At 42.7% G+C, this 24480-nt stretch overlaps 1 protein-coding gene across 2 annotated transcripts in view; it reads left to right on the plus strand.

Annotated features, from left to right (window-relative positions):
- The first annotated feature begins 257 nt into the window (after window positions 1-257).
- Window positions 258-24480, plus strand: part of MICU2 (mitochondrial calcium uptake 2) — a 53816-nt gene continuing 29593 nt past the window's right edge. For both annotated transcript variants that reach the window (XM_070800290.1, XM_070800291.1), the window contains exons 1-2: window positions 258-476; window positions 22359-22503. In XM_070800290.1, coding sequence (XP_070656391.1) covers window positions 273-476; window positions 22359-22503 — 349 coding nt within the window. In that variant the 5' untranslated portion in view covers window positions 258-272. The remainder of the gene's footprint in view (window positions 477-22358; window positions 22504-24480) is intronic.

Here is a 24480-nt window from a genome sequence, read left to right on the forward strand (position 1 = left end):
CCAACTCGCGACCCCAGGCCCGGCTGGGTCTGCCCGGACGCGCACGGCCCTCACACGCTTCCCGCCGGGCCCTGTCCCTGCCCCGGAGGCGTGCCCAATCTATCTCGGACACGCCCCCGTCCCCGCACCGCCCAGTCCCCGCCCACAACAAGGTGCGCAGGCTCGGGGGCGGGGCGGAGACTGCCTCGGTCTCGCGACAACGCGGCCAGGCGCGAGCTTTCGGGACGCCGTGGGAAGCGGCGCGAGCGCCGCCTCAGAGCGCTTCCGCAAAGATGGCGGCGGCGGGCGGTTCGCGGCTGGCGGCCTGGGGCGAAAGGCTGCGGCGGGGTTTCGCTGCCGGCCGGCGGGCCTGGCCCGGCCCCGGGCCCGTGGCGGCGGCAGTGGCTGGCGTGGCCGTGGCAGGAGCAGGAGCGGCCTGGTATCACGGCCGCGTGAACGTGGCGGCGCCCCAGGGCAGCCTCACCGTCCTAGCTCAGGTACGGGACGGGCCCAGTCCGGCAGCCCCGCCGCGCCCCTCAGCCCTCGGGCGGCCGGAGGGTGGGGATGAGCAGTGGGCGTCTGGGGTGGCCCTGGGGCAGCCGTCTACCCGCGGGGACGTGGGGGCGTGTCCGGTGCAGGCCTCCCCGTCCCCCAGGACCGCCAGGTGGTCGAGCTGTGCCAGCAGTGAACTCTTTAATAATGAAAGCGTGCGCCCCAAAAGTTGGTCGGTTCATGATTCCTGGTTTTGTGGTCAACTGTCAGGAACATTGCTGCATGTCATAAACCTGTGTGCTTCCAGGGGCTCTAAGTACAAAGCTAAAGACGTTTCTTCTAAAACTGCGGTGTTTGAAAGTAAAGGTCATATTCCCTGGTTCCGCATTAATTTTCCACGTAAAACATTTGAAGCTTTAAGAGTAAAGTTTGTATGTGAATACTTTTGAAAATTAAAAGCAGTAATCTTTTTCTGTGGTTAGACTTACATTTTTTCTTTCTAATGGCCTTGAGTTCTGACGGACTCAACAGTCAAGATTCAACAAGAGAGGAAAGCTGGCCTTGTGACTTAAAACTAAATATTGACAGTATTTTTACTTGTATTAAGATGCCACAAAGTGAATACGTGCAATAACTCTTCCCCCATCCTCATACTATTTCTGATCCCAGGAGGAAGAATCTAACAGCGTTTTATAGCATTTTTGTTCATCCTGTGTCAAGCAATTCAGTTACTGTTCATCTTTGGTTTCTCTGCTTCTGTTTCATCCCTTTAGTTCATCCTGTTTAATTAATCTTCCCAAGAGTGTGACTTTAACCACATCTTGTACCCTTCTTCAGAAACCGTTAGTGCCTCATGCTCCTAGGATAAAATCCACATTTTTAAGTTTTGTTATTCAAAGCCCTCTGTAGTCACAGTCTGACATCGGGCTTCACCTGCCTGTTTCCTCCATCCTTGGAACAAGGGGCCTGTCCATCCCTCTGCTGCCCCAGCTGCTGCTCTGCTAGCCGCAGCACCACCACCAAAGTGACTTTGGAGTCACTTGTCTAGAACTACTGAGCTACACGTGCTTTTGACACAGCTGCTGCTGCTGCTGCTGCTAAGTCGCTTTAGTCATGTCCAACTCTGTGCGACCCCAGAGATGGCAGCCCACCAGGCTCCCCTGTCCCTGGGATTCTCCAGGCAAGAACACTGGAGTGGGTTGCCATTTCCTTCTCCAATGCATGAAAGTGAAAAGTGAAAGTGAAGTCGCTCAGTCGTGTCCAACTCTTAGCTACCCCATGGACTGCAGCCTACCAGGCTCCTCCATCCATGGGATTTTCCAGCAGTATGTATTATATAATTATTTTACTTAGTATGGCAAGGTGGTAAATCTTAACATGGTTTTAAAATAATAGTCATGATGTCCTTCATTTCTAGTCATCACACTAAGTGATTTCTCCAATAAAAATAGTGAATTTATATCCATTTGCTTATGCACTTTTCCAGTTTCCATTGTTACCCGTGCTTGCAGTTGTGAGGGTTAGTCAGGAATTCAGGCTTGAATTCGAGGTCATGAAATAGCAGATATGGAATTTCCCTTCTTTCTTCTTTCCACAATTCTTGAAGTGCTGCCTCTGTGCCAAGCAGAATGCAAGGAGCTGGAAATTCAAGACACATTTCAAGTGCTCACAGTTTAATGCAGGGGGGAACTTTAATCTAGGGTGAGGGGGTGATAAATGCTGGTGCTCTGGGGGCATCTGGAAGAGCCCCGCACACAAGCCTGGTGTCCTGAAGTGGTGGCCTGTGGGATGAACAGGGTTCGCAGGGCAGGGAGAAGGGGGTGAGCATTGCAGGCACGGGGACAGCATTGCAGCGGTCTGGAGAGAAGGATTGGACTGGTAAGACCTGGGCTGTAGATGATGAGGTTCAGAACCAGTGGCGGGGTATCAGGTCAGAAAAAAGTTTTTATCTAGAGGACAGCAGGCAGCCATCCTGGAGATTCCTAACCTTCATGGTTAGGAATGGTCCCCTGAGAATACAGGCCTAGAATTTAGGGAGTCTGGGGCTTCCCTGGTGGCTCAGACATTAAAGAATCTGCCCGCAACGCGGGAGACACGGGTTTGATCCGAGGGTCAAAAAGATCTCCTGGAGAAGGAAATGGCAACCCACTCCAGTATTCTTACCTGGAAAATCCCATGGACAGAGAAGCCTGGAGCGCTGCAGTCCTTGGGGTCACAAAGAGTCGGACACGACTAAAGCAACTTAGCACATGAACTTAAATAGAAAAAGATGACATTTTTGTTTTCAATGATCTATAAACTTAACATTTTCTTAAATTGTGAGTGTAGGCAACTAGTTGAAGAAGTATTAACAGTAGCTGACTGTCATCAATAGCAATCTCAGATATTTTCCTATTCTGATACCATTGTTACAGATATCTCAACATAACACTTCTTTGATATTAGAGTGCTTATTCAGCCTGCCACTGTCTTACGTTATTTAATGCATAAATCAAGAATTATGCACATTGCAGATTTGGCTTTCATCTTTGGAAAAAGAGTATGGAGACTATTTTGAAGGGAGTGGATTGAAAGCGAGTTCAGAAACTTGCAGTAATTCAGGAGAGAGTTGGTGATGGCTCAATTAGTGGATGACTTGGAAAGAAATTTAAAGATAAATTTGCAGAGTCTCAGTTGCTGGAATCTTGTGTGAAATGTAATTGTTTCAGCAAATAATAACAGGTTCACTCTCCACCACTATCCAAAAGTAGAGCATTCCTTTGAAACCTTTTGTAAGCTGGAATGGTGTAAAATCAAAGAGCAGTTACCTTAGACACATCTTGCTCACGGATACATGAAATAAATGGAGCTGAGTCACAGATGTTCACAGACACAGTTCGAGCTCTGGCATCTGATGCTGAGATGCTGAGTTCAGTTCCAGGGAGGAAGCTTGGCGGGACCACTCTTGCTGCCTGGGATGTGCACTGCCCCTACGATGGTTCACTGAAAAAGGCTGAGCACTACTTTGGATTTTTGCCTTTTTTTCATAAAAGCAAAAATCCTCTTCAGATTTTTTTTGATTAGCAGATACGAGTACCAGTGTAGGTCTTTGGTGAAAGTGAAGTGGCCTGAAGCAGAGGACTCCTGCAAGAATCCTGTACCAATGATGACATCTGGGCAACAACTTATTATTGGCTCTTTTAGAGATCCTCCAGAGTATGTCAGCCTACCAGTCACATTTATGTAAGCTGCTTCCTCCGAAATACTTTAGTATATTTGAAAACTGTTCTAGGTTTCTAGAAATACCCTCTTTAAGTATTGTTGTATTTGATTCTGGCATAGTAAAGTGAGATAAGACATGATAGAAGGGAGAAGACAATTATTTTATTATTCCAAGCCATTCTGTTTTAAAAGGATAGAAGTCCTTAATAAGCCTTGATATGTTTAAAAAAAAAATTCACACACCCCCGTTATATATATAGTTACCTCATGGGGAAAGCAGTTAGGAACTCTAGAGTTTTTGAGTTGCAATGGCAAAATTATTTTCTTCCTGCAGGAATTTCAATAATATATAAAAGTTTTTAGTTTTTATTGTATTTTGTTTTTGCAAACTAGAAACAATATATTGGTAAACCAGAACTGATGAAAACAAATCTCCATATCACTGAGTAAATCTCTAGTGACGTGTAAATCAGACTTAGGGTAGAACTTGTCTGAATCATTTTGATATTATAAATGCTTATAATAAGGCCTAAAACTGGAAGGGGGAGGAGAAAAAATAAAGTAAAAATTCATTACAGTTCGAAGTTGACAACAATTATGTTTTATTTGTTCTAACTGATTTTTTGATCGAATATTTCATTTATCCTCTATAAATTTTTACACTTTTTGGCCTTATAATTTTCAATTTATATGTGATATTGAATATGTTTCCCTGACTTCATAGTAGGATTTTGGGGTTTGCTTTTTAATGAAAAATTTGTCCACTATGCTTAAAGTAAAATTATTGTGTATAACAGAGTCCATTGTTGTCGTGCTTAGTTGCTCAGTCCTGTCAGACTTTTTGCAGTTCTGTGGACTGTAGTAGCCTGCCAGGCTCCTCTGTCCATGGAATTCTCCAAGCAAGAATACTGGAGTGGGTTGCCATGCCCTCCTCCAGGGGATCTTCCCAACCCAAGGATTGAACCCAGGTTTCCCACATTGCAGGCGGATTCTTTACCATCTGAGCCACCAAGGAAGCCTTACCTAGTCTGTAATACTGTATAAATGTTTTCTATTCTATGTAAATCCAAATTCCTTATTCTGTAGATTCATACGTGTCAGATTCCATTTGATATTGTTTATTTGTATTTATAAATTCTTGGAAGCTTTCCTCAACATTTAATCTGTTATTCTTTTATAGAACTTACCGCTTTCTGAAATTGTTTTATTGTTTCTTTTGTCTGTCTTAGAAGGATAGCCTCTTATCTTTTTCATCTTTGTATTCTTAAATGCATAAAACATATGAATGCATAAAACATTCACAATTATATAATGTTTGTCCAAAGAGTGAATAAATGAACTACACTTTGTAACAAAGTGACCTTGTCTAACTTTGGTTTGATTAGCCTTTGTAGAAATAATAGACAAGCAGTATCCAGAAATGTATAGATTCAGCTGAGTTACTAAATGTCATGTGTATATTCGGTTACACACTTAGGGTTATAGAGATACATGCCATGTTCCCAGTAGGAAACCTAAGTACATAGGAAACTTTGCTCTATTCTGCTAAATCCCAAGGGCCTAGAAAAGAGTCTTGTGCATAGTAGGTATGCTAAGTATTTATTGAATGGGTAAATGAGCTGATGAAATCTATGAGACAGTAATAGATATTCCTTTGTCTCAGAACATTCCACCTGTTACTGTGCATGAGATTTAATTTTTAATTCATATTGTTAATACTTAAACCTGTCTTTATACAGCAAGCTTTTGTCTGGAGCCATCACATTAAAATATCAAAATTAATTTTAGAATAAAATAAAATGCATTTCCATCCCAGTTATTGAGATCCTTCAACTTGTAAACCTCAAGCCAAATAAATTTGTTTCATTAATTTATTTTGACTGTGCTAGGTCTTTGTTGCTCCTCACAGGCTTTTTGTAGTTGTGGTGAGCAGGGGCTTCTCATTGCAGTGACTTTTCTTGTTGAGGAGTCCTGGCTCTAGGACAGGAGGGCTTCAGTAGTTGCGGGTCCCTGGCTCTAGGGCACAGGCTCAGTGGTTGTGGTGCACGGGCTTAGTTGTTCCAAGGCTTGTAGGATCTTCCCACACTAGGGATAGAACCCACGTTCCCTGGATTGACAGGTGGCTTCTTAACTACTGGACCACCAGGGAAGTCGTAAATTATTTTTAAATTTGGAAAATAACCCTGACCTAGACTAAAACCAACTTTATCAATAAACTATTTTGATGTTAAATGTATGGCACACATTTTTGTATATTATTGATTACACTGAAGATTTACATACAACAAGATCTGTATCTTAACGACTGATTCATTTCCTCTTAGGGAGAGAATGGTTTGGTTTACAAGGTCAGTGTTTCTGGAAGAGTCAGCGTCCTAAGGACCTGGTTGTGGCTTGGGCTCCACAGGTAAGGGCAGGTGGCTGGCATAAGAGAGGCACATAAGAAGTCTGGGCATAGAAACAGAAGGGGAGATGGGAGCTGGACTGGAAGGGTAAATTCCCTTACAACCTTTGATCTCCCTGCCTCCCACCCGTCTGGAGTCTGGTAGATTGTTACAGGCTCAGGCAGTCACACGCGGTTGCTGTGGCTTAGGCAGGGGCCAGTGGAAGTGATGCCCAGAGAGGAGGAAATGAGAATGCAGTTCCTCCCACTCCCAGTGTATTGGCAGCACTCCAGGAAGGGGCTTTTTGCATTATCCTTCAGTTTTAATTGAGGTGTAGTTGACATAAAAATTGTATATATTTAAGGTGTACCACTTGATGTCTTATTTGTATACACTGTGAGATGGTCAGTGCTGTCAAGCTGATTAACATCCATCACCTCACGAAGTTACCATTGTTGTGTGTGGGTGTGTGGTGAGAACACTTAGATCTACCCTCCTAATAAACCTCAAGCACACGATACAGTATTGTATGTACAGTGTAATATATGTGTATTGTCATGCTGTCCTTTAGACATCCAGGACTTAGCCTGCATAACTGACACTTCATACCCTTTGACCAACATCTCCCCATCCCCCCAGCTGCTGGCAACCACCATTCTGCTAAGTTCTATGAGTTTCACTGCTTCAGTTTCACAGATAAGTGAGCTGTGTGGTATCTGTCTGTCTGTATCTGGCTTATTTCACTGAACTTAATGCCCTCCAGGTTCGTCCATACTGTTACCCTTGGCAGGGTTCCTTATCCAAGGCTGAAGAGTGTTTGTCAGCTTGCGGTATGGGTGTGTATCAGTATCTTCTTTACCCATTATCTGTTGATGGAAACTTGGATTCTTTTCATACCTTGGCTCTTGTGAACAATGAGCAGTGACCTTGGAAGCTCGGATTTCTATTAGAGATACTGACTTTAGAAGTGAAATTGTTCATTTTTTGAGGAACCGTCTTACTTTCTCCACAGTGGCCTCACAGTTTACAGTGGTGGTCTAGGAGGGTTCCCCTTTCTCCACAGTCTCACCAGTGCTTATCTCTTGTCTTTTTGATAATAGCCATTCTGACAGATGGGAGATAGTACCTCATTTTGGTTTTGATTTGCATTTCCCTGATAGTGATTTTGAGCACTGCTTCTTATATCTGTTGGTCTTTTGTAGCTAGGTCATCTTTTCAGAAATGTTAATCAGGTCCTTTGCTTGATCAATCAGGACTTTGGTGTTTTGGTTTTTGCCATGGACCTGAGTTGCCTGTGTATGTTGGATACTAACTCATCAGATGTGTGGTTTGTAAATAATTTCTTCCCATACCATGGGTTGATTGTTTCCTTTGCTGTGCAGAAGCTTTTTACTTTGATGTAGTCCTGACAATTTTTGCTTTTATTCTCTGTGCTTTTGGTGTCATACCAAAAAAATCATTGCCCAGACCAAAGTCAAGAAGCTTTCCCTCTGTTTTCATCTCATAGTTTTCGGTTATTACATTTAAGTCTGTAACCCATTTTGAGTTAATTTCGAGTTAATTTTTGTATAAGATGCAGGATGAGGGCCCAATTTACTCTTCTGCATGTGGCCATCTGGTTTTCCCAACACTTTGTTGAAGAGACTGTCCTTTCCCCGTTTCATGTTCTTGGCTTTCTTATTGAAGATGAGTTGACTGTAAATGCGTGAATTTACATCTCTTTCTGTTCCAGTGGTTTATATGCCTGTTTTTATGCCAGTACCATACTTTTCAGCACCTGCCACTTCTGGTTTTATTACTGTAGTGTTGTAATAGATTTTGAAATCAGGAAGTGTGATGCCTCCAAGTGTGTTTATCTCACTCAAGATTGCTTTGACTTTTTCAGGGTCTTTTGTGGTTCCATAGGAATTTTAGGGTTTTTTTTTTTTTTTTCCTATTTCCATAAAGAATGTCACTGGGATTTTGCTGGAGAGCTCTTTGAATCTGTAAATCCCCTAGGTCTGTTGCAACTGAGAGAGTGAAGACAGACAGTTGAGCTTTGGGTGTGCTGATATAGGGGAGTTGTTGCTAACCTTGAAAAAAGGCATTTCAGTGAAATACTGGAGGCAGTTTAATTGGAGTGTGTTGAGGAGAGACTGAAGTAAGAAAGCAAAGAAAGCAAATCAGTTCAGTTCAGTTGCTCAGTCGTGTCCAACTCTTTGTGACCCCATGGACTGCAGCGCTCCAGGCCTCCCTGTCCATCACCAACTCCTGGAGTTTACTGAGCTCATGTCCATCAAGTCATTGATGCCATCCAACCATCTCATCCTCTGTCGTCCCCTTCTCTTCCTGCCTTCAATCTTTCCCAGCATCAGGGTCTTTTCCAAGGAGTCAATTCTTTGCATCAGGTGATAGAGATGCTTCTTTCTAGAAGTGTTGCTGAAAGGGTATTAAAAGAAACACTTGCTGGGACAGTGATGTAATTAGGAGGCAAAACCTGGTCCAGCTCTGACTGTGGGGGAATTAGAGGTGGACATCTTTGAGGAAGGAAAGAAGCTCCTGGAGCCCAAGCCCAGGAAGAAAGGTCAGGCTATGAGACGAATTTTCCTCCTTCATCCTAACAGGGAGGGGAAGCATAGGGTGTGGCTAACCTAGCAGCTGGCTACAGACCTGATGGTGAACTGCTCTGGAAAATCAGGAGGTAGAATCAGGGACACTGGGTGGTGGATCAGAGGGCTCGTAATGACTACTGCTGGAGAGGAAGGCTGTCCACAGCGGAGGGCGGAAGAGATGGGTTCACACACTCATGAAGAAGAGAGCTTGGGCCAGTGGCCACAGACTTCTGATGGCTTGCCTTTGGTGGATTTTTCCTTGTAGCTAAAAAATATTACCTAACATTATTTTTAAGAAGGCTTGGTATTATGAGTTTAATGTGGATAATATATTGCATCATGGCATTAAATTTTAAAATTAAATTCTAAAATAGTAATAGAACATCAAAGGTGGTTTTTCTTTGATACTATTTAGATTCACATTTTGAACTCATTTTGTGAGTAGAGCCTAAAACAAATGGTCACGCATTTTAAATAAATAAAAGCAAGGTGTGTGGATCTTCATGTTCTAATAGTCAGAAATATGTTAACTTGGAAAGCAGTTTTGCAGGTATTACTAGATGCAGGACTCCTTTTCTGTTGCATATCAATGAATATTTTAAAAACTCAAATAATGTAATTAATGAGATGGAACTATTAATATTTTAATTTGCTATAAGAGCTCTAAGCAATTTGTAAAATTAAATTGGCACATTGAAACTATCACAGTATTGTTAATTGGCTGTACTCCAATATAAAATAAAAAGAAAAATTAAATTGGCATTGCTTTATTTTATTTCAAGTTGTCTGACTATATTTGTGGTCATTATTTTTGTGAAGTGGGAGGAAAGGACATTAGTAAGATCTTAGCAAGGTAGAACAGGAATATATTGGCATCTGCTGAGACTGGGATGTATTTGTGCACAGTCCCTTGGATTTAATGATGGTGCATTTAAAACTGGTTATGCCAAGGGCGATGAACTTGATAGCAGCATACAGAGGTTTAATAACCGTGAAACACTATAAGCCTAATGAAGACGAAAGCTTTCTTGCAACAGTAAAGCAAGAATGCAAAGAAGTTTTTATACTTTATTGCCTCAGGTAAAAATGTGTCTGGAAACAGATAAGTGATGACACAGCTTTGATGTTAATAAACCCAAATGGAAGTCAGAAATCAAAGTGTGTAAGTGGCCAGATTATGAAAAGAGAGATGACAGAGTTATACCCTGTGATTAGATGTAGTTTGTGCTTTGGGCAAAGCTATTTGTCCTGCACGAATGAGAAGCTGTCTTTCCTTCCTTCCTCGTGGACACTGTCCCTGTATCCTACTGTAACTCTTTGGAGGTGCTTTTCGGGGAGATGGGGACAGAGAAGGCAAGAAAGGAAGGAAAACAAATTGTAAAAGCAGAAGCATTTTTAATCTGTCATTTTGCAGTTATGTTTATTTAGCTGAACCTGGAAGTAAAAAATTACTATTTACTCTCATTCTATGAAGCATGTGTTCTGGTAGATAATGTGTTCAAATTAATGCTTTTGCTACTGTAAGTTTTGGAGCTTTATTAATTGTACCAGTGCACAAACATATCCGAAGCCATCAATTGTAGCAGTATATGAACTTAAAAGTTACATTTTAAAAAGTAATAAATATTTGGTAGCATAAATGATAGCAAATATATTCTCTTAGTAATCTGCTCTCCATTAAAAAAAGTTGTTAAATGTTTCAGATTATAAAGAATTTCAATATAGAAATAATACTTAATGGAACCCCTGGAGGAGAAGTGGCAACCCGCTCCAGGATTCTTGCCTGGGAAATCTTGTGGACAGGGGGCTATAGTCTGAGGTCACAACGAGCTACACACAACTTAGCAACGGAACAACAGCAAATCCTATGTTTAAGCATACCCTGGTGTATATAGACATTTTTCATTGACATCTGTAGAAGTTTCATGAACATGGGGTATTGCAGAATAAAATTTGTGATTTCTGTTCATTAAGAAATACGATCTTACAAGATCTTTAGTTTGTCCGTATGTATACTGTATGGTCCAACCAGTCCATCCTAAAGGAGATCAGTTCTGGGTGTTCTTTGGAAGCACTGATGCTAAAGCTGAAACTCCAATACTTTGGCCACGTTATGGGAAGAGTTGACTCTTTGGAAAAGACTGATGCTGGAAGGGATTGGGGGCAGGAGGAGAAGGGGACGACAGAGGATGAGATGGCTGGATGGCATCACCGACTCAATGGACATGGGTTTGGGTGAACTCCGGGAGTTGGTGATGGACAGGGAGGCCTGGTGTGCTGCGATTCATGGGGTCACAAAGAGTCGGATGCGACTGGACCGAACTGAACTGAACTGATCCTGTATGGTTGGTGTGTCCTATACTAGCAATTGTGTACCTTCAGTGTTTCCTGTCACATTAAACTTTAACACAACATAGTTAAATTTTAACACAACATAGTTCCAGGCGTCTTCCTCCTAGGTCTTCATCAGGGGGCTGCTGCGTGCCCGAAATGCAGACCATTTTTAAAGTTAGAGAGAATGAACCTTAAGTAGGAAAGCACAATGTTTTTTCCACAAACTTTTGTAGATATTCCCAAGCAAAGTATGATGGGCTTAACTTCTCCGCTGTTTGGGAAGATCAGTCATGTTTCTCTTTTGCTGGTGTACACAATTAGAAGATTATGCATAATAAGAAATTACAAATGAGTTGGTTTCTATGTTTCTGAGTGTGTGCAATGTATAAATATCAAGAGATTAAATCACACTATTAGTGTTTTAAAGACGGAATCTTTTCCAGTTTACATTTGTTGCTAACTGACCAAATTAGAGCCAGTTCAGATCAGAAGCAGGTCCCTGATAGGGTTTCTGCCTCTGTTCAGACCCACGGTCCTGGGGAGTTCTGGGGCCAAAGTCAGGTCGGGAGCCTCTCTGTGGCTGCTCCTGCCCTGGGTTCCAGGCTGGGATGGACGCCCCTGAGCTGTGGCTGCTGAGGAAGAAGTGTGAAGAGCTGACACCTCCCAATGGCTCACCCAGTGACAGTTCTGCCTGCGCTGAAGTGAAAGGCTTAGCTCTTTGTAGTGCCTGCTTCACACTTACCAAGTGAGGTGCTGTAATGTGGAGCCAGGCAGGATGGTTCTAAGGAACAGTGTGCTATAACCAGGGAAGAGGATATAGGAGTTACCTACCCTCTCCCAAGCACGGACACTGTTTTCACATATAATTTCCAGGGGCCTCGTGCAGCAGGAAGCATGGTTGCAGTGTGGGGTATGAGCCTCCGCTCTAAATGTTTAGGTTACCTGCTTGTTCCTTCTAGGTTATTAGTATTTGTCCTTCTTTACATCACAGAATGCTTTGAGTGTTATATTTAAAATTACTTTCAAGTGAACTGTTTGATCCTGTCCCTGCATTCCTCTTTGGTTTTGGATGATTCTCTGCTCAGATCAAATAATTTGCATGTTAGCTCTCCTCTTTGAACAGTCCTTCAAAGTGTGCTGACTGTACATTCTCTAGCCCAGTGTACTGTCTGTTGGCCCTGTTATGCTGGCTCATCTGCTAACGTCTCTGTAAACACACAGATGCCTCTATTTCCACATCCCTCTCCTTGAAACGATAAAGACCTGTCACCCGAGAGTGTCTTCACATTTATTCTCTTTACCCTTTAGCACCCAGGTGAAGTGGGTCATTCAGGATCTCAGAGCCTGAAGAGTCTACTTTTGGTTTCATAGTAACATGTTTAATACTGGTAATAATACAACTATATAAAGTCATTAGTAAAGGAGTATCTAAATAGCAGCCATAAATATTTAGAAACTGATTTTTTCACTAAACAAAGTGGCAAAGTTATCCAAATCTTTGGATATTCAGAGCAACTCTTTGGAATTTCACTAGCAATTTGGGTTTGGCTCTTAGGGTTTCCTGAGTCTTTTCAGAACTTCAGGCCATATTTGAGCCTGTACGTATATGTCCCTTCCTTTTCTCTACTCTGTTCCCACATTTAACTAGAATTATTCTCCTGATTATGAAGAGTACAGGAGTAAGTTGACCTGCAAATAAATGTTAGAAGGGCACAATACCCTTTTTAACTACCCAGGTGCTAGTTCTCTCCATGCCTACCCTTAAAGTATGTATGTGACAATTTACAATAAACGGTAAGTTTTCATTAGTTTTGTTCCTCATGTAAGAATCTAAAAGTCTCAAGGGTCAGGATAAAGATTATTCTTTAACATGCACCCAAAGAGGGACTTCCCTGGTGTTCCAGTGCCTAAGACTCCGCACTCCCAATTCAGGGGGCCTGGATTCCATCCCTGGTCAGGGCACTAGATCCCACATGCCGCAGCTAAGAGTTTGCATGAACGAAGATCAGAGATCTTGCGTGCTACAACTAAGACCTGGCGCAGCCAAATGATAAATGTTTTTTCAAAAATAAATGATGTGTTCTATGTTTATACTTTACAGATACAAAGCAGAGTTTTAATGAACATTAAATTAATTTGCAGAACTATGTAATCACATCTGTGCATTACTTTTCCTTTTCATGTCATGTAATCTATGTATTGCTTCATTTGCTGGTGATTTAACTTATCAACAAATATAAGTGACATGTGTCTTAGTACTTCTATTGTTAAAGCAGTAACTTTACCTGTTTTGCCAGTGCTTGGTAAAATGTTCACCTCATCCCCTGCTCATTTGTTACAAATACATTTTAATCAAAACTTTATCTTAGACACATTGTATTATGTCCACTAACTCCAAGTGGAAGCTGAAAAAAATCCATTGCAGTCTAAACCAAACACAACATAAAACCTGAAGTCCACTGGATCATTCAGATTTATGGACAGAAAGTGTGCGGCAGCTGGAGCAGCCGGGTTTCAGAGCCTCTGTTTCCAAGATTCCATGACTTCTACAGCAGCACAGAAGACACATTTTAAGTCCAGTTGCCACTGCCACCAGCTGTCCACAGCTCTGCCCCTGTGCTCCTCTGATGAAGGCATCTTTAAAATCTATAGTCACTAGCAGTATGTGGTAATTTGTAGTTGTAATAAAAGGAAACAAAGGGTCTTTATTTCTGTTGTGTTCACACTTAGGTGCAGTTGTACATGATAGAGTACATACCTAGTTACCCAAGGATAGCTTAATAAATTGTTAATACCATGATGCTGGGAAAGATTGAAGGCAAAAGGAGAAGGGGGCGACAGAGGATGAGATAGTTAGACAACATCACTGATTCAGTGGACATGAATTTGAGCAAACTCCAAGAGACAGTGAAGGATGGGAAAGCCTGGCCTGCTGCAGTCCATGGGGTTGCAGAGTCAGACAGAACAGCAACTGAACAACAGCAACAGGATTTAAACTATATTAGCACAAAACCCTTTTGCCTGTTGGTTCAAGGACTGAAATCTATTTTTTAATTACTTTTTGAACATCACACTTGGAGTGTGGAATTGGTTCCCGTTCATAAAGATTCATTCATTTCTGGCACACTTTTTTTTACTATTTAACAGTATTAACCACATAGTAGACACTGGGAACACAGAAGAGAGAGAGCCTATCCTTGAAGCAGGCACACAGGGGCAGACACTCTCTGTCCACAGAGTTACCAGTCTTCAGTGAACGCTAGCTGAGTTCTGCATGCGCACTCTGAAAAATACCTCACCCACACAGGTGCTCGGGGAAGGACTCTTAAGAGGAGACAACCTGAACGCTTAACAAATAAGAGAAGGATAAGAAGCAATCACATGCTTACCTTTGTGAAGTTTCTTAATCACAATCAGAAGCCAAGTGGTTACTTCATCTGTCTCCTGGAAAGAGCTGCAGTTTAAAGGTTTTTGAAGCTCATCAGAGGGAGCCAGGTAACAACAGAAACTCGGGACGTACCAGCAGACCCAGTCAGTTTCAGGAAAGTGATGTTGGCAATGAGCAAAACTAGGGTTGATGCTTTAAATTAGTGAGGTATTTGTTTTGTTCAAGGCCAATTCATAAAAATAATAATGTCAATGGAATTTTAAGATAAAAGTGTAATTTTTGTTTTTAATAAGAAATTGCAAATCTGCCCCTTTGTTAAAGCTTTCATTATTTTTCCTTTTACCTGAAGGTTTTCCAAAAAATCTGTTCTTTTTGTTTGGAATAAATATGTATGCAAGCAACATATTGCTGTTTGAGGGGTAGTGGTGGGTGTTTTTTAATCCATTTTTTTTAATACCAAATTTTGTGTAGGGTCAGGTTATGGGCTTAAGGGACTTGGCGGTAGAAAAGCAAACTACCATTGTGTTGACCCGCAAGCTGTAGAAACCCACCCTCACTCTGTGCTGCTGTGAGCTGAGGAAGTGTGGAGCAAGACAGTCTTGCTGGGGATTAAGGGTGTGGGACTCTGAGTGGGTCAGGGAGAAAGTGGGGGCATGGTGGAGGAGACTACGAATGACTCACTTTCCTCCTGAAATCCCAAACTATAAAATACTTAGAGCTACAGACTGCAGCTATTCCCGTGAAGGGATGGGAGAGAGTCCTTCAAAGAGTCCTTTAATCCATCCTCCTTGCTCCACACTGTGTGCTGTAGGATACGGTCTCCTCAGTGTTGTCACCCTCGTGGTCACCTCTCTTTCTGACTCAGCCCTCTGATAACACTCTGCCCAGGCTTACTTAGAGTTCTCAGTTTTGAGGAGATCTTTTTGCATGAGTGTGCAAGGTTCCTGCAATTAGATCATAGCTCATATCACAAAAGGTTCCTTGTTACATGCTACTGTACTCCTCGGTTGCCCAAAGAGAGGTCACAACCCAGATAAATTTACTGATACCAGACCAACATAGTAGTCTTCTATTTAAATTTAATTAAATAATAATGAAAAATATTACTCTGGTGCATCTCTCTCTCCTTTTTTTTTTTTTTGGTTCCCTGTGCTATACAGTAAACCCTTGTGGGTTATCTGTTTTATTCATAGCAGTGTGTGTAAGTGTTAATCCTGTACTCCTAAGTTATCCCTGCCCTCTTTCCCCTTTGGTAACTATAAGTTTGTTTTCTATGTCTGTGAGTCTGTTTCTGTTTTATAAATAAGTTCCTTTGTGTCACCTTTTAGATTCCACCTATAAAGGATAGCATATGGTATTTGTTTTTCTCTGTCTGACTCACTTCACTCAGTATGACAGTCTGCAGGTCCATCCATGTTGCTGCAAATAGCATTTTTCATTCTTTTTCGTGTCTGAGTAATATTCCATTGTGTGTATGTACCACATCTTTATCCATTCCTCTGCTAGTGGGCTCTGGGTTGCTTCCATTTCTTGACTGTTGTGAATGCTGCTGCTGTGAACATTGAGCTACATGCACATCTCTCATTTGAAAAAAAGTCATAAAGTCATGGCTGATAAGTAACACTGGGAAAGTAACTATCAGAGATTGGGATTTGTCATTGTGGGGCTTTCACGTTTGCTAAACGCTCCTTTCATACTTCAGTCCAGCTCTTACCCCACTAGAAAGGGGCTGATCATTCATGTGTCACTTTATACACGGCTTGGTTGTAGGAGATGTGTGATACTTACTAAGTAAGTTGGTGTTGGAGGTTTGTAGGAAGAGTGTTTCCCTTGTGAGTGGGGCAGTGAGCTGAAGCAACACTGTCATTTCTTAGGAAGTGTCATGTCATGGCTGTACTGATAACACTGAGAAAGCTGTATATTAATCCCTTGAAACCTACTTTACACGTTTTGTTTAGAACATAAACAAAAATGATGTGCCTCCTGAAAAGCAGTTATGGAGGAAGGGAACGTGCTTTTCTGCTCGGTGATCTCATCAGGAGAGAGAAGGTGCTGGTTTATATTATTACTGTTTGTTTATTTGGCTGAGTCAGGTCTTAGTTGCAATCTGTGAACGCTTAGTTGTGGCTTGTGGCATCTAGTTCCCTGACCAGGATGATGGAACCCGTGTCCCTTGCATTTGGAGTGCTTGTCTTAGCCCCTGGACCAGGAGGGAAGCCCCGGCACTTCCTTCTTTACTCCTCAGCATCCTGACAGTCGGCCCTCCTCTTCAGGCAGACTGTGATCGTATTAGATATTTCTTTAACACATTTATTTAGGCATATGTCATTTCATTTCACCATGCTCATCTAGGAAAAGCCACACTAGCTTTCTTCTCATCTCCGGAAAGAAGTCTAGACTAGGCCATCACTAGAGTAAACAGTGGGCTTCCCAGATGATTCAGCAGTAAAGAATCTGAATGCCAATGCAGGAGACATGGATTCGATCCCTGAATCGGGAAGGTCCTCTGGAGTAGGAAATGGCAACCCACTCCAGTATTCTTGACTGGGAAATCCCATGGACAGAGGAGCCTGGTGGGCTACAGTCCATGAGATCTCTAATGGTCAGACACAACACACAGAAAACAATATCCAGAGGCCACAGAGGATAGTTCCCAGAGCTTGCAGGTTTGCCAGGAATGACCTTCATCTCCCTCACTAATACTCTGTTATTTTGTAGAATTTATTGTGAAGCATAGCTTACATAGTGAGTATTTTTAATTTAGTCCAGTAGTATTTTGTTTCATGTACAATAAAATCTCCCTGATACAGAACAAAATGGAAAAATTCTGTCTAATGACTGAAAGTTTCCAGTTGTAAAGTTTTCTCTAAGAAGAAAAGATATTCTTTAATTATACCACAGAAAGTTCAAAGACAGCAAAACAGTTACATTTTATCCAGATTATTGCAAATTCCAAAATAAAGACCCCCAAATGAATGGGTTTTAGGTCTGATGCAGTGTGTATATATTGGACATATTGAAAGCATTGTAAAGAAGGCCTGTTCTTTTCCCACCTTCTTCCTGAGAAATGCCAAAACCAAAGAATGTTCAACAAAGAACAGAGCACTTTTTCCAATTTGTCATTTCATGGATAAAAAGTAGAGACAGAATGCTGAAGCACCTGTTGCTTTAAAGGCAATAAACTCGTGAAATGTTTTAACAGAAGTCATCAGCTTTCAAAGATCTCTTTTATCCAGTCCACATCACTCATTGCTCTTAATTCCTTTGTCACATTTTTTACTGCATTACAAGTAATCCTTGAAAGCCATGGAGCGTTTTACGTTTAACCAGAACCATGTGGACGGCACTCTCGGGCTGAGGCTGGCCCCACCCCGGCTTCTCCACCCCTCCCTTCCCGTACACTTGGCTTCTGATGCAGGCTGGAGAAGCGCATCCCAGCTCCGTCACTCTCCAGCCTGGCCCGGTGGGTCTGGAAGGCTGCGCTTTGATCTCCAGCAGCACATTCCACTCACTCTTTTCTTCCCGAGACCCACCACCCGCCAGGCTCTCAGTTATTTATGTGTCAACAGTCTGCGTTGCCCAACAGGGTTGACTCCGGGTGTTTAGGAAATCTCATTCAGATAACCGTCAGGATTGGTACCATTTAGTCTGACCTACTGGAGTAGTTCTCTAAAACTGCAGTAAATTAGTTGAAGGTGAAGATGGGCAGAAAAATTCTCTCCAGCCTCTTGGGTTGAGTAGCTTGAGCATGTTTCTACCTTTCTTTTCCTCGCGGAGTACATCCACAAGCTTGATGTGTGTCTTCAAGAATTACTGCAGGAATGCGTCTTGCCTTACACATGCGTCTTACACAAAGCGTCACTTTGTGTATTACCTTCTCTGAGAACAGTTTTTAAGAGGTTCATCCCAGCAATAAGGGCATCCTGGTTCTAGCCTTATTTAAGTTTCCTGAAAGATCTAGAAGTGACCAGTCTCCTGTGCGGTCCTCATGCAGACCGTGGCAGATAGCATCCTAAATTCTAAATCTGCGGGTTTGCGTGAGGTTTCCACTCTGGTTTTGAAGTGGGCGCCCGATCTGTTCATTTTCTCCTTGAAGCGCAGTGTTTTCACGTTGAGTACTGGGTGTCTGTCACACGTGTGGATGTTCTTTTCCCTAATTGCTTTCCTCTGTGCTTTTCTCCTGCCTTCTGTGTGATTATCCCCGCATCGTTAGTTTGTGTATTTGCTGCAGTGTTGATTCTAGTCTTTACTGCTAAAGTTTTAGTTTCGTTCCACCATTTTTCTCCTGTGCTGCTTTTCTTTGTTAAGAGCTGGGCGGCTCCCTTCAGGTGTCCGTCATCTTCATCTTTGCTCTCCAGTGTTTTAAAGTCCATCATTTTTTTTTTTCTCTCTGATTTTTCTCTGCTTGCTTTCAGAATTTGATTTTTATTGTAGTTTCCTATCACTCTTCATCTTCCTATGGAATTTGGATAGGCCCAACATCAGTTTTTAAACAGATGGTCTAGCCAGATACGTTATTTGCTAAGACAGTGTGAATATATAAGCTTGACCCCTTTCTGTCCTGAGCTGAGTGCTGTTTGTCTTCACACCGGAATCTCAGCTGCAGGGTTTCGGAGGACTGTGGGTCAGTTAGCGGCCTGAGGGATTGGAGGAGAAGCAGGGCGTGTCCAGCTCTCCTCTGGCCACCCTGCCTTCCTGTCCCGCTGGGGCTTACCCCATCCCCTGGGGTGGCCTTTGGGTTTCCCATTGGGGTACCTGCCCTTTAGAGAAATACCCTCAAGACAGGGTTGCTGGCATTTTGGTCAGTGTGGTTGTGGACACAGTGTTTTCCTTGCCCAACCATGCCCGCCTGTGCTGCCACAGGATGGGAGGAAGTCCAGTGACAGGCCTGTAGTGACTGCAGCGAGTGACAGGGTTTCAGGGTTAAGTTTGCCACAGGATACAGGATGGCATGAAAGCCAGCAGAGACATAACCATCCATCCTGTTATGAGACCACTAGAGGAGGAGGATAAACAAGTAATTAGCCCCTTCAGTTGGCTGGCATTTGCAAAGAAGAATTTGGTTATGTAAAAAGGATTACCAGTCAATCCTAAAGGAAATCAACCCTGCATATTCACTGGAAGGACTGATGCTGAAGCTAAAGCTCCAATACTCTGGCCAGCTGATGCAAAGAGCCGACTCACCAAAAGACCCTGATGCTGGGAAAGATTGAAGGCAGGAGGAGAAGGGGACGAGAGGATGAGATGGTTGGATGGTATCACCAATTCAATGGACATGAGCAAACTCCAGGAGACGGTGAGGGACAGAGAGGCCTGGCATTCTGCAGTCCGTGGGGTCATAAAGAGTCAGACACGACTTGGCAACTGAACCACAGCAAGAAGAAGGACTAAGTTGTTGGTAAAAGGTGTTTTTTTAACTCATTATGAACAACTTAGGTGTTAGATAGTATAAAAGAGCTGGCGTTTATTTAAAGATTTGGAAATACACATATGTATTTCTGACACATTATTTACTTTTTAAAATTCTCTTAGTAGACTGTATATTAACATTAATATAATAAATGTAAATATTCTTTTAGCTAATAATGTGTGTGTCCACATGTAACTTCAGCTCTTCAGTATGCCATGTTGTCTTTCGTGTCTCAGACTTTGCCAGTGCTGTGATGTCTACTGACAAGACTCTTGCCCACCCTCCCTTCTGTCCCATCTGTAGACGCTCTGTGAATCACTCTAGTAGGAATTAGTGTTTGTCTTGTTTCCTACCAGTTTCCTAGAAGTACTCACTATCCACTTGATAATACATCAAATCATAACGTGTCTGCCTCACATATAAAGTGTTGAGAAAATATGAATGAAATTCAATTTTCTGATGGCTAGAATAAGAGTATGCACTTGTGTGATTAAGACATGCCTCTTGAGGTATTTTGGTAGTAGTAATTTCAGAGGGAAGAAAAGGAAAGACATGAACAGGCAAGTTCCCAAGGAGACAGGGCGCTGTCATGCAGACTCAGTGTCTCTGCGGCCAGTGTTCTAGCAGGCACCGCTATGCTGTGCTTAGTCGCTCAGTTGTGTCCGACTCTGCGGCTCCATGGACCTTAGCCCACAGGACTTCTCTATCCATGGAGATTCTCCAGGCAAGAATATTGGAGTTTTGCCAAGAAAATGCACTGGTCATAGCAAACACCCTCTTCCAACAACACAAGAGAAGACTCTATACATGGACATCACCAGATGGTCAACACCGAAATCAGATTGATTATATTCTTTGCAGCCAAAGATGGAGAAGCTCTATACAGTCAGCAAAAACAAGACCAGGAACTGACTGTGGCTCAGATCATGAACTCCTTATTGCCAAATTCAGACTGAAATTGAAGAAAGTAGGGAAAACCACTAGACCATTCAGGTGTGACCTAAATCAAATCCCTTATGATTATACAGTGGAAGTGAGAAATAGATTTAAGGGACTAGATCTGATAGATAGAGTGCCTGATGAACTATGGACAGAGGTTCGTGACATTGTACAGGAGACAGGGATCAAGACCATCCCCATGAAAAAGAGAAGCTCTAAAGAAGCATAAAACTAGCTGCTCAAAGAAACCGGTTGTCACATTGTAGGGAGAGAATTAATACTGGTCAGAGGACTGAGCTCAGCCACGAGGAGCTGTTGATGGCTTTGAATCTGGGGAGGTTTAAGCAACTGGAATCACTATTTTTTCTGTTCCAGTTGCAGTCGGCACTCAGTGAGCATGACTTGTGTGTGAGTGTGAAGAGGAAGTGATATGTCTGGGAAGACGCTGTGGTCCAGGTTAGCGCACTGCCTTCAGCAAGCATCCTGAGGGCCGTGTGCTATCGTAGTTCACAGACGACGCTTGTGAGTCAGGGTTACTGTTCTGACCTTGGCATCTGCGCTGTGCCCGCTGGTCTGTCATCCTCTTCCAGTCTGCCTGGGGGGCCCCGTGTGGGTAGGAGGGTAGTATGGTGCTGAAGAGATGGAAACACTGTTGAGTTGGACACACCTGGTTTTACTTATCTCTACCATTTTGTCCACAATTTTTATACCTACTGTGTGTCTACTGTTCAGTGACTGTGAGGGTCAAAAAAAATTCATGGAGAATATTTAATAGTTCAGTGTGAAGCACACAGCAAGTGCTCAGTGGCAGGTTAGCAGTAGCTGTCTCCTGTCTCTGTGGCCTAAGATACTGACTCTTCCAGTGAGAGTATTTTATCCGTTTCTGTTCTTGCAGCACTTTCCACGCATTGTGTGAATACACTGCTGAAGCAGGGCCCTTATCCGACAGGCTGTGCTTTGTCTTCACCCGATCTGCTGCCTTCCTGTCTCTCTGAGCCTCTCCTCCGCCATGCGGTCCTGGAGCACACACACCTGCTCCCGCCTCGGGTCTTTGTTCCTTTTTCACCTCCTGCCTGCAGAGTGCTCCCTCCATGGGGCGCTTGGCTCCCAAGCTGCCTACTTCACCTCCTGAATGTCGCCTCTCCCTCTCCATCCTGTGTGACATATTCTTCTTACCACTTATCCGGCTCTGTGTCTCCATGGTGCATCTTACTGCCTCACAGAATTTCTTGCATTTGTTCTTTGTTCCTCTCCTGTTTGGGGCTGTGGGTTCCCTTGGGTTCGCCGCATCTCTGCTCTGTCTCCAGTGCTCCAGTAAATCTCTCTTCAGTAAATGACTTCAAAGTTTGAAGGTTGTGAGACCTAAACCCTAAAATTACTCTTTAAAGATTATTCCGACTCTTTAAAGATTGTTAGTGTCCAACTCTTTGCGACTTTGTAGACTGTAGCCCTCCAGCTCCTCTTTCCATGGAATTCTCCAGGCAAGAATACTGGAATGGGTAACTGTTTCCTTCTCCAGGGGATCTTCCCAACCCGGGAATCGAACCCAGATCATTTATTCCAGAAATTCCAGAAGTAGCTAAGCTGTGGAATAATGCTGAGGGAAAAAAACCTAAAATTGCGACTTCTTTTTCTTTTAGAGAAGTGTGAACCCTGGAGAGATTACAGGGAAGCTGTCTCCTCGTAAACAGCGCTTCATGCAGTTCTCGTCCTTGGAGTATGGCGGAGAGTACTACATGACACCCCGGGACTTCCTCTTCTCTGTCATGTTCGACCACATCCAGCGTAAGTGGTTTGGTTTTTGAAGTTAAGGAATCAAATATTAGGGCTGAGAAACCTCTGTTTTTCAGAATTGGTAACAACTTTTTCTTCATTTTAATTGTCATCATTCTTTGTACCATGCATGTGCTTAAGTATTTAGACTTTTCCTCCCTTGTAGCACTAAACTTATTTATTTATTTGTCTAAAAAATAGTTGCTTGTTCATGGGTTTTCTAAAGAGAGAAAAAAGTAAGATTTTAAATGTAACTAAATAAATTATTAATAGGTAACTAATTCATCCAGGATGTTAGGTTTTAAATCAATAAAACTATTAATGTTTTAAAAGAGTAAAAAATTTTCTTTTTGGGGCAAAAAAAAAAAGTAGGCTAAAGCAATTAGGAGGGTCATATAATGGAGTCATGATGCAAAAAAATCCTGAAAAAAATAGAATTAAGAAGCAAAAGTCCAAAAGCTATAATTAAATAATTTTATTTCATAAACTCAACTCTCAGCTATCCCAAATTGTCAGAAATCCTTATTTTCATTTATCTAAATGTTGCAGAGAGTAGACATAACACCCCCTCTGTCCCCTGTATTGCCAAAGTGTTCTGTGAAAAGTTCTTGGCTTCCTGACACCTTGCAGAGTGGGCACCATCCACAGTGTTGCCCTGTGGGTAGCTGCACATGGAACAGGCGGAGTGGGCCAGGGCAGGGTGAGCTGTGAGACGTGTAGTTCGAATTGGGAGACTGAGAAGATCTGGGAAGGCATTATTGGTATATTGAGGGATGACATGAACAAGTGAGTGGTCACGGCCTGTTCTTGGGACAGTGAGTTAGTTCACCTATAGCTAGACCAGAGGATGGTGCTGGGGAGAAGTGAGAGATGAAAATGAAAAACAACAAGGGCCAGATGTAGAGACTGTGGTGACCCTGTTCACCAGCCATAGACATGTGTTTCTGGTGGGGATGGGGGTTCATCTTGAACCTGTGAGGGAGGGTGAAGTGAAGGCTTACTAGAAGGAAAATAGTGTGGTAACAGTGTATTTAAATTATTTTGGTAAGCTTCTATTCATCTAAATTGATTTTAAAAAAAACAAAAAAACAGCCAGTTATGTTACCAGCAGAATGGTTTATTTGGGAGGAGCAGAGAATTGCAGTTTGGGACATGCATCAGTAATAAATCACAAGCAACCTAAAATGAAGGAGAGAAACTGTCTTACGGAAGAAAGAGAGGGCAGCTCTGGGGAAGCTGTCTTAGAGAAGAGAGGGCAGCTCTGGGGAAGCTGTCTTAGAGAAGAGAGGGCAGCTCTGGGGAAGCTGTTAGAGAAGAGAAAGGATAGCTCTGGGAGCCTGTTATCAGTAAGGAGTCCAGGGAACTCCCTGGTGGTCCAGTGGTTAAGAATACACCTTCCAGCACACGGGACACAGATTCAGTCCCTGGTCCAGGAACTAGGAGTCCATATGTGTCAGGCCAACTAAGCCCGCCTGTCTCAACAAAGATGCAGCACAGCCAAAAATATAAATAAATAGTCTGCTGGAGGAAAGTGGGGGTTTGAAGTGCAGTGGCTTTTCATTGCCTGGCCAGGAGAAAATGTTTCTTCTTCCTGCTGGGATCTGCGTGGACATGGGTGGTGTGTGTGTGTGTGTGTGAGCACCCCTACCCCAGACTCCCGACTCAAACTTCTTTGGAGAAAGCTTGATAGTATGTATCAGAAACCTTTGCAACATTTATTAATACTTAAATGGATGCAGTAAGTTCACTCCTAGAAAATTAGTCTAAGTAAGTAATTGGAGAGAGAGAAAATTTTCTTTTAAAAAGTAGTTTAGCCTCTTCAACAGGTAAAGAGGGAGGATGTCATCATTTCCTGTTCTCACAGCAAAAAAGAAGCTGAAAGATAGAAAATCAACAGCTCTTCTTAAGTCCACAAGAGAATTGAGACCACAGGGCACACACACCTGAACACTGAAGAAGACAGACGCAGAGATGCAGAGCCCACCCAGG

Source organism: Bos indicus, chromosome 12 (assembly GCF_029378745.1).
Source record: "Bos indicus isolate NIAB-ARS_2022 breed Sahiwal x Tharparkar chromosome 12, NIAB-ARS_B.indTharparkar_mat_pri_1.0, whole genome shotgun sequence".
Taxonomy (NCBI): domain Eukaryota; kingdom Metazoa; phylum Chordata; class Mammalia; order Artiodactyla; family Bovidae; genus Bos; species Bos indicus.